Source organism: Scardinius erythrophthalmus, assembly GCF_964197995.2.
Source record: "Scardinius erythrophthalmus genome assembly, chromosome: 12".
In the NCBI taxonomy this organism is placed as follows: domain Eukaryota; kingdom Metazoa; phylum Chordata; class Actinopteri; order Cypriniformes; family Leuciscidae; genus Scardinius; species Scardinius erythrophthalmus.
The window spans coordinates 1,219,442-1,232,484 of NC_138232.1; the positions used below are offsets into that span (position 1 = coordinate 1,219,442).

At 37.3% G+C, this 13,043-nt stretch overlaps 1 protein-coding gene across 1 annotated transcript in view; it reads right to left on the reverse strand.

Moving 5' to 3' along the window:
* Window positions 1-7,063, reverse strand: part of nxph4 (neurexophilin 4) — a gene marked incomplete at its 3' end in the record, with an annotated part of 43,802 nt that extends 36,739 nt beyond the window's left edge. Inside the window, exon 1 of the mRNA XM_081381593.1 lies at window positions 6,930-7,063. Coding sequence (XP_081237719.1) covers window positions 6,930-6,983 — 54 coding nt within the window. The 5' untranslated portion in view covers window positions 6,984-7,063. The remainder of the gene's footprint in view (window positions 1-6,929) is intronic.
* Window positions 7,064-13,043: the final 5,980 nt, after the last annotated feature.

Genomic DNA, 13,043 nt, shown 5'->3' on the forward strand with positions numbered 1-13,043 from the left:
ACATTGATACATTATTATTTTTTTTTTTATAAATACAAAATAAAGTGCATTAAATATTGCATTACGTCAGGGTTTCCCAAACCCTGCAGGGGTTCATACATTTATGAAAAGCTTAATTGCTTAAATCATAAAAATGTTAAATTATTATTAAACCAAAATGTAATATTTAATTTGTTTATGCTGCGCAGCCTCTCATTTTTCCATGTAATTACAGTATAGTAGCCTGACTAGAAGTTGGTCAGTGTGCGCAATTCAACAAAACGCTTGAGAAAGGAACATTTTAAATATAAAAAAGAAGAATTAGGGCGAATCAATGAATTCTGGATAATTTACTGCCATTTTGTGAGTATTAAAGTCCCCCTGTGTTGAAAATCCAGCTTTTAATGTAGTTTATGTGTCTATGTGGAGTTTTTAATCTGCTTTAAGACAAACCATGTGTAAATTCATAAGTCGACAGCATTGCTGAGTATTTCCTCCTTAAAACTGCAGTGAACCAAAGACAGTCTCAAAAACACGCTTTGAAATCGCTGGTGTTTCTGACGTCACAAACTACCTTGTAACCAATCAGATCAACGTGTGATCGTCAACCAGTGGATCTCTGAGCTGAGTGAGTGAGTGGAGGCGGGGCTAATTTGCATATTCATAGAACCGCGCATACTAAATGAGGCACGGGTGTCGAGTTACATTCAAGATATTTTAAGGCATGAAGACATTTTATTTCAAGCTAAAAATGTTTAAATATGTCATTTTGGTGATTAAAGATGAGTTTTAAGGGATTAAATGATTGTCTACTTTCAAAAAAGTAACTGTAGTCTGAGTATGAGTATTTTAAAACATATTTATTAAATTTCTATAACACTTTTTTGCTTCAATCAGAGTTTGTAATGTTATGATTCATCACAGCGGTTCATGGCTTATAACGCTTTAATCAAGAATGGAAATGAATGGAAAAGTGGGCGGGACTATTGCACTCTAAAGTCATGTGGATCCAGATAATGGACCAATGAGAGTTCAGACAGTATGACAACACATAAACAGAGCAAACTCGTCGCAGATTAGAACAAAACTCATATTTTAGAGTCATGTCTGGTAAGTGTCTGGTGTTCGCCTCATGTCAGATGAGTTAAGAGCACAGCTGAGGCTTTAAATACACATCCCTGTGAGGTCTCGTCACATCACTTCAGCGGCGGCCCGGAGTAACAACACAACTGTGATTTCTTCTGTTCTTTACATTATTTATTGCACGTCTACTTCATCAATAAATGAGACCAAGGCAAGTGATATAAATCGCCACGTTCTCAGCAACATTTTTTAAAGATGTGATGTTCAGTTAAAAATACAGAAATGAATAATGATGGGTTCGTTTACAAGCCCTGTTGAAGAGAAGCTGCCCAAGGTCTTTCTCACAGACTTTATTCATCAAACCTCCGTCAGCGTGAGTGATGACGAGAAACCGATCTGTGCAGATATCCTCAACTAACCTCTGCTTCTGTCTCCCCTAATGGTTTAAAAAAATATATAATAATTTAATTGAAGAAATATCAAAACAAACAATTAAAATACAACACAATACATTTCAAATGCTAGGAGGAGGTAAACAGGATTATAGGAATACTTTAAAGAGTGTACATGCTTGTCAAATTCTAATAGCCTTTTGTTTCTTCGAGGGAGATATTGACTCAATATAATGCTTCACTTCATCTTTAAATGAAATGAAATTTAGTCAAGTTTATATTTGGAGTTTATAATAATATCTAGTAGAACATCTTTCCACAGTCAGGTAAAATTTTCATCAACATTTCCAACTCAAGGACATTTTGGCAAAAAATAAAAGACATAAGGGTGTCTCCCCTTACGCGACCTTTACGGCAGAGCCAATCTGACGCTGAGTTATGAGCTAACTGGCCAATCAGGTGTCAGTAATTACCCTGGCCCCGCCCACCAGCAGGCCGAGTGAACAGATGCCCGTATGTTTGAGATGTTCGAGATGTTTGAGAGGAGGAGAATCAGTGAATCTCCCCAGAGCGAGACGAAAGCGCTGGGCTCGACTTCAGACCGTTGAGTGTGTGTGTGCCAGGACCAGCCCGGTCCAGATGCTGCCCTGCGCGGCGAGAGATCCGCCTGTTCGCTGTGTGTGTGTGTGTGTGTGTGTGTGGAGTCCAGAAGACCAGCTTTAATCAGACTCTTCACAGGATCTGCTCCAAACCACGAGGATCTTGGACAATATTTGAGGGAATATATTGGATTTCTGTAGAATAGTTAGTGGATGTTCGCAGTGACCAGTGCTGAGATATATATATGTGTATGTATATGTATATGTATATGTATGTGTATATGTATATATATACAGTGATGGGTATCTGATTCTATGTAATATGGATTCCATAATCTGATTACAAAAAATAAATACTTTTTAATAAATATGTTTTAAAATACTCATACTCAGACTACAGTTACTTTTTTTGAAAGTAGTCGATAATTTTATCCCTTAAAATTCATCTTTTATCACCAAAATTACATATTTAAACATTTTTTCCTTGAAATTTTTTTTTCTTCATGCCTTAAAATATCTTAAATGTAACTCGACACCCTTGTCCTCATTTAGTATGCGCGGTTCTATGAATATGCAAATGAGCCCCGCCTCCACTCACTCGCTCAGCTCAGAGATCCACTGGTTGACGATCACACGTTGATCTGATTGGTTACAAGGTAGTTTGTGACGTCAGAAACACCAGCGATTTCAAAGCGTGTTTTTGAGACTGTCTTTGGTTCACTGCAGTTTTAAGGAGGAAATACTCAGCAATGCTGTCGACTTATGAATTTACACATGCTTTGTCTTAAAGCAGATTAAAAACACCACATAGACACATAAACAACATTAAAAGCTGGATTTTCACCACAGGGGGACTTTAAAATTATAGCAAAATATGCAAATATTTAAGTATTTTAAGAGCGTTGGGACACATGGCTTGTTCTGACTCTCTGATTGGTGGAATTTTCTGTACAGCATCATGGGTAATGTAGTTTTTCATCACACACGATTAAGTTGAAATAATGCAGGGTAATGTTTCAACAGAAGCAAATACCATTGATTAACAACCTTGTAGCTCACAGTAAGGCTTTATAAGTCATCATTAAAAATATGTTTCCATATGGAGAAATTGAATGGAGTTTGTACTTCTGGAACCCGACTGTTGCATTCTGTGTATATAAAGCACAACAGTGACCATGAATCACTGTGATGTGAACGAGTCCCTCAATACTCTCACAATGCCAGGATTAAAATAAAACTATTAATTTTAAGCCTTTTATTACAAGAATAAAAATAATACAAAATATAAATATTTAAATATATTATAAATTTAAGTACACAAATAAAAATAAAATATTTATTTTATATAATATATAAAATATTTATTTTTAAATCATATATAACATATTTATTTTTAAATAATAAAAAAATACATTGAAGTGTACAAATATTTATTGCAATTTTTTTTTTAAATATTTGTATTATTATAATAAATGTGTTTTAATTGCATATGATTGCAGTTGATTTGATTCCGTCATTAACGCCGCTTCATGAGCGGTTCATAAAGTGAGCGGTCACGGTTTTGCTCTCTGACACATCAGCTAATGGCTTTCAGAGTGGACAGATGAATTACTGGTCGTGTCGCGCCTGGTTAGGACACGCTTTAAGTGAGACAAATCCACATAAAGACTTCACTGCTGCGTCAATATGAAGACCACAGCGCAGGGCTTCCCCAATAATTCACTTTAATCGCAGGCTTCAGTCAACTGAGATCTGTTTATTCACTGCATTCATTAACCTCAAGACACTGTCAATCAGACGACACATCATCCTTAGTGGAGAACACAAAACACACACTGATATTCCCTGTCAACACTGATGTCATTAAGGAATTACTGTTTTTAATGAATGCATGGTGATAAATGCAGAGTGCATGCATACAGACACACACACACACACACACACACACACACACACACACACGCATACATACATGCATACAGACACACACACACACACACACACACACACACACACACACACACACACACACACACACACACACGCATACATACATGCATGCATACAGACACACACACACACACACACACACACACACACACACACACACACACATGCATACATACATGCATACACACACACACACACACACACACACACACACACACATGCATACAGACAGACACACACACACACACACACACACACACACACACACACACACACACACACACACACACACACACACACACACACACACACGCATGCATGCATACACACACACACACACACACACACACACACACACACACATATGCATGCATACATACACACACACACACACACACACACACACACACGTATGCATGCGCACACACACACACACACACACACACACACACACACACACACACACACACACACACACACACACATGCATACACACACACACACACACACACACACACACATATGCATGCATACATACACACACACACACACACACACACACACACACACACACACACACACACACACACACACACACACACACACACACACATACATATGCATGCATACAAACCCACACACAGACACACATGCGGACACAAATACGGATATGCATACAGACACACACACACACACACACACACACACACACACACACACACACACACACACACACACACACACACACACACACACACACACACACACACACACACACTCAAAATGATGCCTCTTTAGTACAACCTTAAATCGTATCATCATCATTACGCTCTTCATAACCATCAAAACCCCATAATCTAATAACACTCAGCTTCCATCACCTGTCAATCACAGAGAACCAGCGCAGAATAAACCTTTCTGATCGACTACAGTGAACAAAAACACGACTACATTAAGCACTGCTCTTTAATAGGAACACAATATCCTCTTATCATATCAATCAAAGATTAGACATTAATCTGCAATAAAGGCAGCACTCTGGCTGGAGTCAGTAATACGACTGCTTTTATCATTAATATGATGGATTACAGGAGTAACGCTGAGGTTTGAGCGGTGTGTGTGTGTGTGTGTGTGTGTGAGGAGAACCTCCTGCTGCTGCAACTTTCTTTAAATACATGCAGCTTTGTAAATTGGATCCATTTATTAGGAGCGGATAAGACAGCATTCATTTCACAATGTACTCACACACCGTTCCACTGAGCACACTTACGACACGTGAATATACTGAGACATTTTATATCATATGCAAGTTGCATTCAAAGTTGCATTGAGGGAACAAACATCAAGAGAAGGATTTCACAGCCTCTCTGCCATAAAAATGTAAGCTGAAGTAAAATATGCTTTAATAATCACTCAGTTCATGAGGTATGGATCTTTGATCCCTAAAAAAAGATGAGTCACATTAAAAAACGAGATTATATTGGACAAATGTGGAGAGGAGAATAAAGACACTAATAAAGCGGATCCGTGCAAGCATGAAAGATTTGAGCCATATCTCAGGAAAGACTGTGATCCATGGCTGCGGTTTACTGTCGGTCATTATGACATGATCACACTTACAGAGGGAGGGAATGGGATCATCAATAAGATGGCGCTTGCCTTATAAAAATACCCCTAATAAACTGCACATGCCCAACCCCAAAAACACACTCTTTCTGAGCCTGTGATTTAACCAGTGTGTGTTTGAGTCCTCGGTGAATAAGCGTTTGGCTGTTTGACAAGCCGGATCTTAAACAGGAAAAAGTGTGGCCTTTCATGATAAAACGCTTTTAAGTGAAAGGCGGACTCCAGGCGGCTTGTGTTCGCATCAGATGACGAAACTTCATCATGCAATGTTGTATTTCAGGAAAGACATCAAAAAAGCTGCTCTGCCGTCACATTACCGCTCTTCTCAAAAGAGTGATGTTATTATCAGCAGCAAAATGATTTTATATGATTTCCCTTTTCAAGCTTGATGCATGAACGTGAAAATAAAAAATATATAGAAGTGGCCTTTTCTGTGTTCTTCACATCGGGCCACTGCAACGCCAGAAGATGTGTGTGTGTGTGTGTGTATCTGCTCATAGACGCCTGTCTATCAGAGACTTTCACACAGCTTATACACAAAGAACAGATTCTGAGTGAGAAAGTGAAATTATAATTATGATACTGTGCATATGGTATCAGTTTAAATTGCTTCCAAGAGACATTCACATCTCAACGCCTCAATTTGCTCTAATACACAAATGCACTTCAGAGACTGTGCTAGATAAATATGAATGTGAAATTTAAGAAGAGCAATCTCTTAAAAATAAAGGTTTCAAAAGGAGGGTTTCATAAATGAGCGACGCCATAGAATGATCATTTTTGGTTCCCCAAAGAACATTTCAGTGATCAGTTTTATGTTGTGAAGAACCTTTTTTCCACTCTAAAGACCCCAATGCAAAAGGTGTTAAAGGTTCTTCAGGCAACCAATATAGAAACTTTATTTTTAAGAGCTTAAGTGAACTATATCCTAAAAAAAGCAGGGTTGTTTTAACCCAAATTTGGGTCAAATATAAACACAAACCTCGCCATTGCGTTACATTTTTAATAAAATATTGAAACCCAACGGTTGGGTTCGTCCACATTTGACCCAAATGTGAGCTAAAACAAACCTGCATTTTTTTTTTATAGGTATTGGTATAATTTATATATATATATATATATATATATATATATATATATATATATATATATACACATGTACTGACTGCATTCAGCATCACCTGAAATCACTGTGATTTATTTTGTTTTTGTTATAGAACAGCGCAAAAACACGCAATTACTGATTTGGAAAGTTTACAGAAATCCCTCTATGCTAAACTCACAGAAACGAGCTTCATACCTTCCTCAGGATCCATTGGATGAGCAGCAGAACGCTCCAGCAGAGCAGCCTCATCGCACCGTTCCTAGAGAACACTAGTCCCGTGCAGAGTGAACATAAACCGGACACAAATCACCAGCCGAAACCCATCCGCGGGGGAAGAACTCGCTTTAACACACTGGAACGATAAACCCGCGCTCTCTGAGTTATCACGGCAAACCACGCAGGCTCAGCTCTCGGAGTCCTGGTCATTAGTCAACTGCACATCCATTCGCGGGGTTCGGGTGTTACGGAGGTGAAAAGTTGATGTGGGAACGAACCGGTGGCAAGTTCTTCTGTCAGCTGGAGCGCGCGCTTAATGCCCTCATTACCGCGAGCGTTCCGTGTTTGAAAAAGAAACTGTGTTGCGTTCTCTCTCACACGAAAGCGCGCGCCTCTCTCTCTCTCTCTCTCTCTCTCTCTCTCTCTCTCTCTCTCTCTCTCTTTACCGCTGAATGTGTGAATATCTCGATTGGGTCAAAAAAACAAAAACCCTCCCGTGCGTCTTTTATCATATGCGCGCCGCGCGGTGCCAAAAGTTGGCACACACCGCTCATATTCCCATTACTGTTATTTTGCATTGAGTAAAAAAAGTTTTCGTGAGTTTTAAAATTCAGATCACATTGTTCCAATTCGAGTTCACAGAATGTTACAGATTAATTTTGAATGGCTTTAAAGTGCATCTTGTCTCGCGCGCCGCTCGCGATGTTAAAATATGAAACGCGCAATCTGTGCGCGAGACACATTCCGTTCATGACTTTTCTTTTTCTTATTATTTCAACATCCTTAAGCATCGCATAAACGTACAGGGAGGAAGAGAGAGAGAGGATCTGGGGGCGAGGATCGTTCTTTTCTCCAGAATGCATGCAATCGTGCATGGAGAATGAGATGAGAGGAAATAAAGCGCATCTACACTGTAAAAAAAAACTGTAAATTTACAGGAAACGGTCTGTATTTTTTAACAGAATTTTGTCGTTTTGTCATTATACAGTGAATACCTGTTATTTTACAGATATTTGTTGTAATTTAAAGGTCCACTATTAAATTTACAGGTAATTGCTTTTATTTTGGTTTTACATTAATTTTACGTTTTTAAAAGGAAATTCTCTGTAATTTTATAGGGTTATGTGTAATTTTACATAAAAAATTAAGTAATATTTTACAGATTATTTCTGTGGAATTAGAAAACAAAGAAAATAAGGTATAACTGCAGAAATCAGCAGTCACTAAACATGTTTTCCTTAAAGATTATTAAGCATGTGGGGGTTAAAGTGAGTTTTAAGATTTGTACACACATAAGGCAAGCCTATTTAATTATTTATAGTCTTTTAATTTTGTCTTGCAAATAGATGTTCATTTTGATCATCATTTGTAGGCTATTTGCCCGAAAATTTCATTTAGGCCTATATTTTATGTCTTTTATGAATCGTTTTTCCAAATCTGCGTGGCTTTGTGTGCGTTTGTATGTATGTGTGTGTGTGTGTGTGTGTGTGTGTGTGTGTGTGTGTGTGCCCGCGCGCGCGCGCAGATTCAAATTATCCGCCATTACGTTTCGTTGCTGCTAGTCCCGCCCACAACAGTTAGCTACAGGTCTGTCTCTGTCGTCGATCTGTGTCAAGGGCAAGCGGGAGATTTGAAGTTTCAGTCTACGCTCGTGAAGTAGTCGTGGATTGTGATCACAGTGGTTCAAAGCTATAATCGTATTCGACAGAAGCAGCCAGCCGTGAGCAGGAGCGCTGAACACATATTAGTTGTTTGTAGTCTGTCAGTCAGTCCAGAAATAACGCGCCCTTTTTCAGTGAGCCTGGTTCGTCGTCACAGCGGACCTCATCCCGACCGATCAACGACTGAGGTAAGAGTCTCATACTACATGTGTGTACGATATTTTATATTACATTTGTGTTAAGTGGTTAGACAGTTTCCATGCTAACGTTAGCATTCTTAAATGATGTTCAGTTATAACTGGGTCAGGGCAAAACACTGAAAATGCAGCATGCGTTTTTAATTATCGATCTGTGTTAAGAAAGATCAGTTGAACCCAACCCACATCTCTACTTGTTAACTTAAAGACCTAAAACAATCTTTAGTAGACTTGTTATTCATATTAAAGTCCATAATTGTGTATAAAATCTTCGTTATGATAGTCAGTAACATTAAATCAATAAATGGCGGGATATTTTGAAACACTGTCTGGAAGCTGAAAACTTTTCTCTTAAAAAAATACTTTATTTTATTATAATAAAATTGTAGTAAACACGTTTTTAGCTGATTTTTTACCATTGTAATAGCCACAGTTTTACTAAAAATAGGCCTACCGTGTTTCTTTTGTTTATTTCGTAATAGTTAACATGACTAACTTTATTAAGACCGTTAAGAAATCAAAATACTGTAACTTAAGGTACTTGTTAATGATACAGGAAAGCCTAGAACAGGAATACTAGAATATGAATACAACATGATGAACCCCTAGGACCTAGGTGTGCAGCTAGGTCACAGTAAATCATATTCATTTAACTTTACTTTCTATAAATGTAACTTAGCTAAAATCACATGGCAGCTCAAAATATTACTGTTAGCCTTTCCAGCTCAGCTTCAAGATCATAGTAATTTGAGTTTTTGCATTGTCCCAATGGAACATATTCTGACATGTGTAAATCTAATACTGAGTTTTAAAATAACGTGTGTGTGTGTGTGTGTGTGTGTGTGTGTGTGTGTGTGTGATTTCAGGTCACGTGGAAAGCAGATGATCATGGCAAACAAGGTATGGGAAGAATTCATTAAAACATAAAAATCATAACGGTTCTGATTCCATATGTTCATAACAGTCTTCTGATTCCATATGATTGCACTAAAAGTATGCACAAGGTTTGGATTTGCTACAGCAAGATTACGATTGTGTTAGATTCCACCCATCTTTCTTTATTTTTTAATTTTTTTTTAACTACCCACTAAGCAAAATGATGTCCGAAAGACTTCTTTTCAATGTCTTTGTTACAAAAATCAGACGTTGAAATGCCGTCCACTGAGGAGCCAGAATGAAAGTTATGACGTCTTTTTTTGACGTGTTCTGCACGTCCGATATAGACGTTCATCGAACCTTCGTACAAGGTTAAAACTAGTTCAGATGTGGCCATTGTGGACATATTTCAACATCATTTATGGTCTCATTTAGACATAATTACTTTGACTATTGCTGTCAGATGATCTTAGTGAGAATTAACAGAGGTTTAGATGTTGATATTCGTTTAATTTGAAGTGTCACCATTGTGGCGATCCGTGTTTGCTTTAGTTGGGCTCTTGGTCCCCGTTCCTTTTATTTGAGCTTTTCTTTGGCTGCTGTAACAGTGTGTTTGTGTAACACAATTGTTGTGGCAGAGAAAGCCTAGAAAAAGTATGAGGTGTTATCAGTTCAATGTTGATGATGACATAATTATCACAAAATGGGCCTTTAATATTGTGTTTAAAGTTTTGTGTTTATATTTGCCGTTAATAACCACCAACCTTTTGGAACTGCATTATTGGTGAAGGTGTATTTATTTGAAGGTGTGTAAAAAGCATGTGCACATTATGTTTTGAGCAAGAGTATCATACAGTCACACACAGACATCAAGATTTTGGATATGAATCACAACAACGGTGACAACCAAAAAAAGCTTGGGAATTAAGGATGAGTTTTGTACTATGAAAGCTACCCATCATGCATTGCAGCATGAAGCTTTTTTTTTAATTGTCACCATTGTTGGAAATCATATGCACAATCTTGATGTCTGTGTGTGACTGTATGATACTCTTGCTCAAAACATCATGTGCACATGCTTTTTACACACCTTCAAATAAATACACCTTCACCAATAATGCAGTTCCACAAGGTTGTTGGTTATTAATGGCAAATATAAACACAAAACTTTAAACACAATATTAAAGACCCATTTTTGTGATAATTATGTCATCATCAACATTGAACTGATAACACCTCAAACTTTTTCTAGGCTTTCTCTGCCACAACAATTGTGTTACACAAACACACTGTTACAGCAGCCAAAGAAAAGTTAAAGTAAAAGGAACGGGGACCAAGAGCCCAACTAAAGCAAACACGGATCGCCACAATGGTGACACTTCAAATTAAACGAATATCAACATCTAAACCTCTGTTAATTCTCACTAAGATCATCTGACAGCAATAGTCAAAGTAATTATGTCTAAATGAGACCATAAATGATGTTGAAATATGTCCACAATGGCCACATCTGAACTAGTTTTAACCTTGTACGAAGGTTCGATGAACGTCTATATCGGACGTGCAGAACACGTCAAAAAAAGACTTCATAACTTTCATTCTGGCTCCTCAGTGGACGGCATTTCAACCTTTGATTTTTGTAACAAAGACATTGAAAAGACGTCTTTCGGACATCATTTTGCTTAGTGGGGCTCTGTCATTTAGAAACATGACTTTTCCTATCACTACTATCTTAATGACACATATCTTTTAATCCAGCTAGATGATCTGACGGTTGCTGCTCGCATCTCAGCCTACCTGATGGAAAATTCTTGCTGGATGAATGACCTTCACCTTTAAATCAGCCTTGCCAAGACAGAACTGCTTATGGTTCAGCTTTCAGCCAAAACATACTTGCTGTGATCCTGCTGATTTGCCTTATCATTAGGAGGATCAGGCCCTTCCTATCGGAGCTACACAACTCTCTTGTTCTATCCAGACTGGGCTATTGTAATGCTCTCCTGGCAGCTCTTCCAGTGTCAGTCAAACCTCTGCAACTGATCCAGATGCTGCAGCAAGAGTTGTCTTTAAAGGTAGCCCTATGCCTAAACTCACTACTTCAGATCTGTGTGTCTCCAGAAGCATGTGCTCTGCAAGTGAACGGCGCCTTGTGGTGCCATCATCCCAAAGAGACACAAAACCACTTTCACTGACATTTACCTGGACTGTTTCCTGCTGGTGGAATGACCGGCGCAACGCAACACATTTTCAAGAAACTGCTAAAGATCCATCTTTTTCATAAACACTTCACCCAATAATACTTTATCTTTGTTACAAAAAAAAAAAAAAACACCTTTCTATGTGTACTGTATTAGACTAACTGGGACTTGTCACTGCACTTGTTGCTTTTTATTATCTTTAATTATTATCTTAATTGGTTAGTCACTTTGGATAAAATGTAATTGTAAATGTTAAAATAAGTTATACTGTAAAGGTATATGGTAATTGCTTTTTATTGTGGATATTTTTACATGTTCTAAATTATATACTAAGCTTCTATTTCCTATCAATCACTTATCTTGATGTTTAGTGTTTGTTCAATTACTAATACTTTAAATATGCAGGTAATTTGTACTCATACATTTAGTTAATTTAAAAGAAATTGACTGTACATTTGCTATTATTAAGAACGTAATTAGAGATGTTGTGAAATTGGATCTGTACAAATAAAAAATAAAACTGTAAATTTACAAACATTTGTATTTGAATTTATGTACTTGTGTGCATTTTTTATACATAATTTCATTGTTATTTTACACATAAAAACTATATTAAAAGAAAATTACTGTAGATAGACAGCATTATTATATAAAATAATTTTATAAAACCTTAAATTTACAGTATTTAATTGTTTTAAAGGTGTATATGACTTTTTAAAACATTAAAAATCCCAGTAATTACATAAGATTTAATGTAATATTAAAGATATAATCTGTTATTTAATTATGGAAAATTACTGTATTTTAACGTGATTGTTTTTTGCCGTTATTTTACGGTAATTTTCTGGCGCCCCAGCTGCCGGAATAATACCGTTTTTTTACAGGTTTTTTTTTTACAGTGTATGGTAGCGCATAATAATTCAGCAACGCCTCAAAGTTCACGTCCATCTTCTCACATCTGATAGATGGCAGATATTTGATGGCAACCACCGAAGCCCTTCATCGCCCCCTTGCGAATGACTGACAGAAAACATCTGAATGTAGACTTGCAGGGTTAGGGTTAGAGTTAGCTGCGGTCATGACCGCTTGACTATTATGCATAATTGAGAGATAAAATGATTGATGTAAAGAGAAATGTAAAGAGATACTGCAACCAACAGC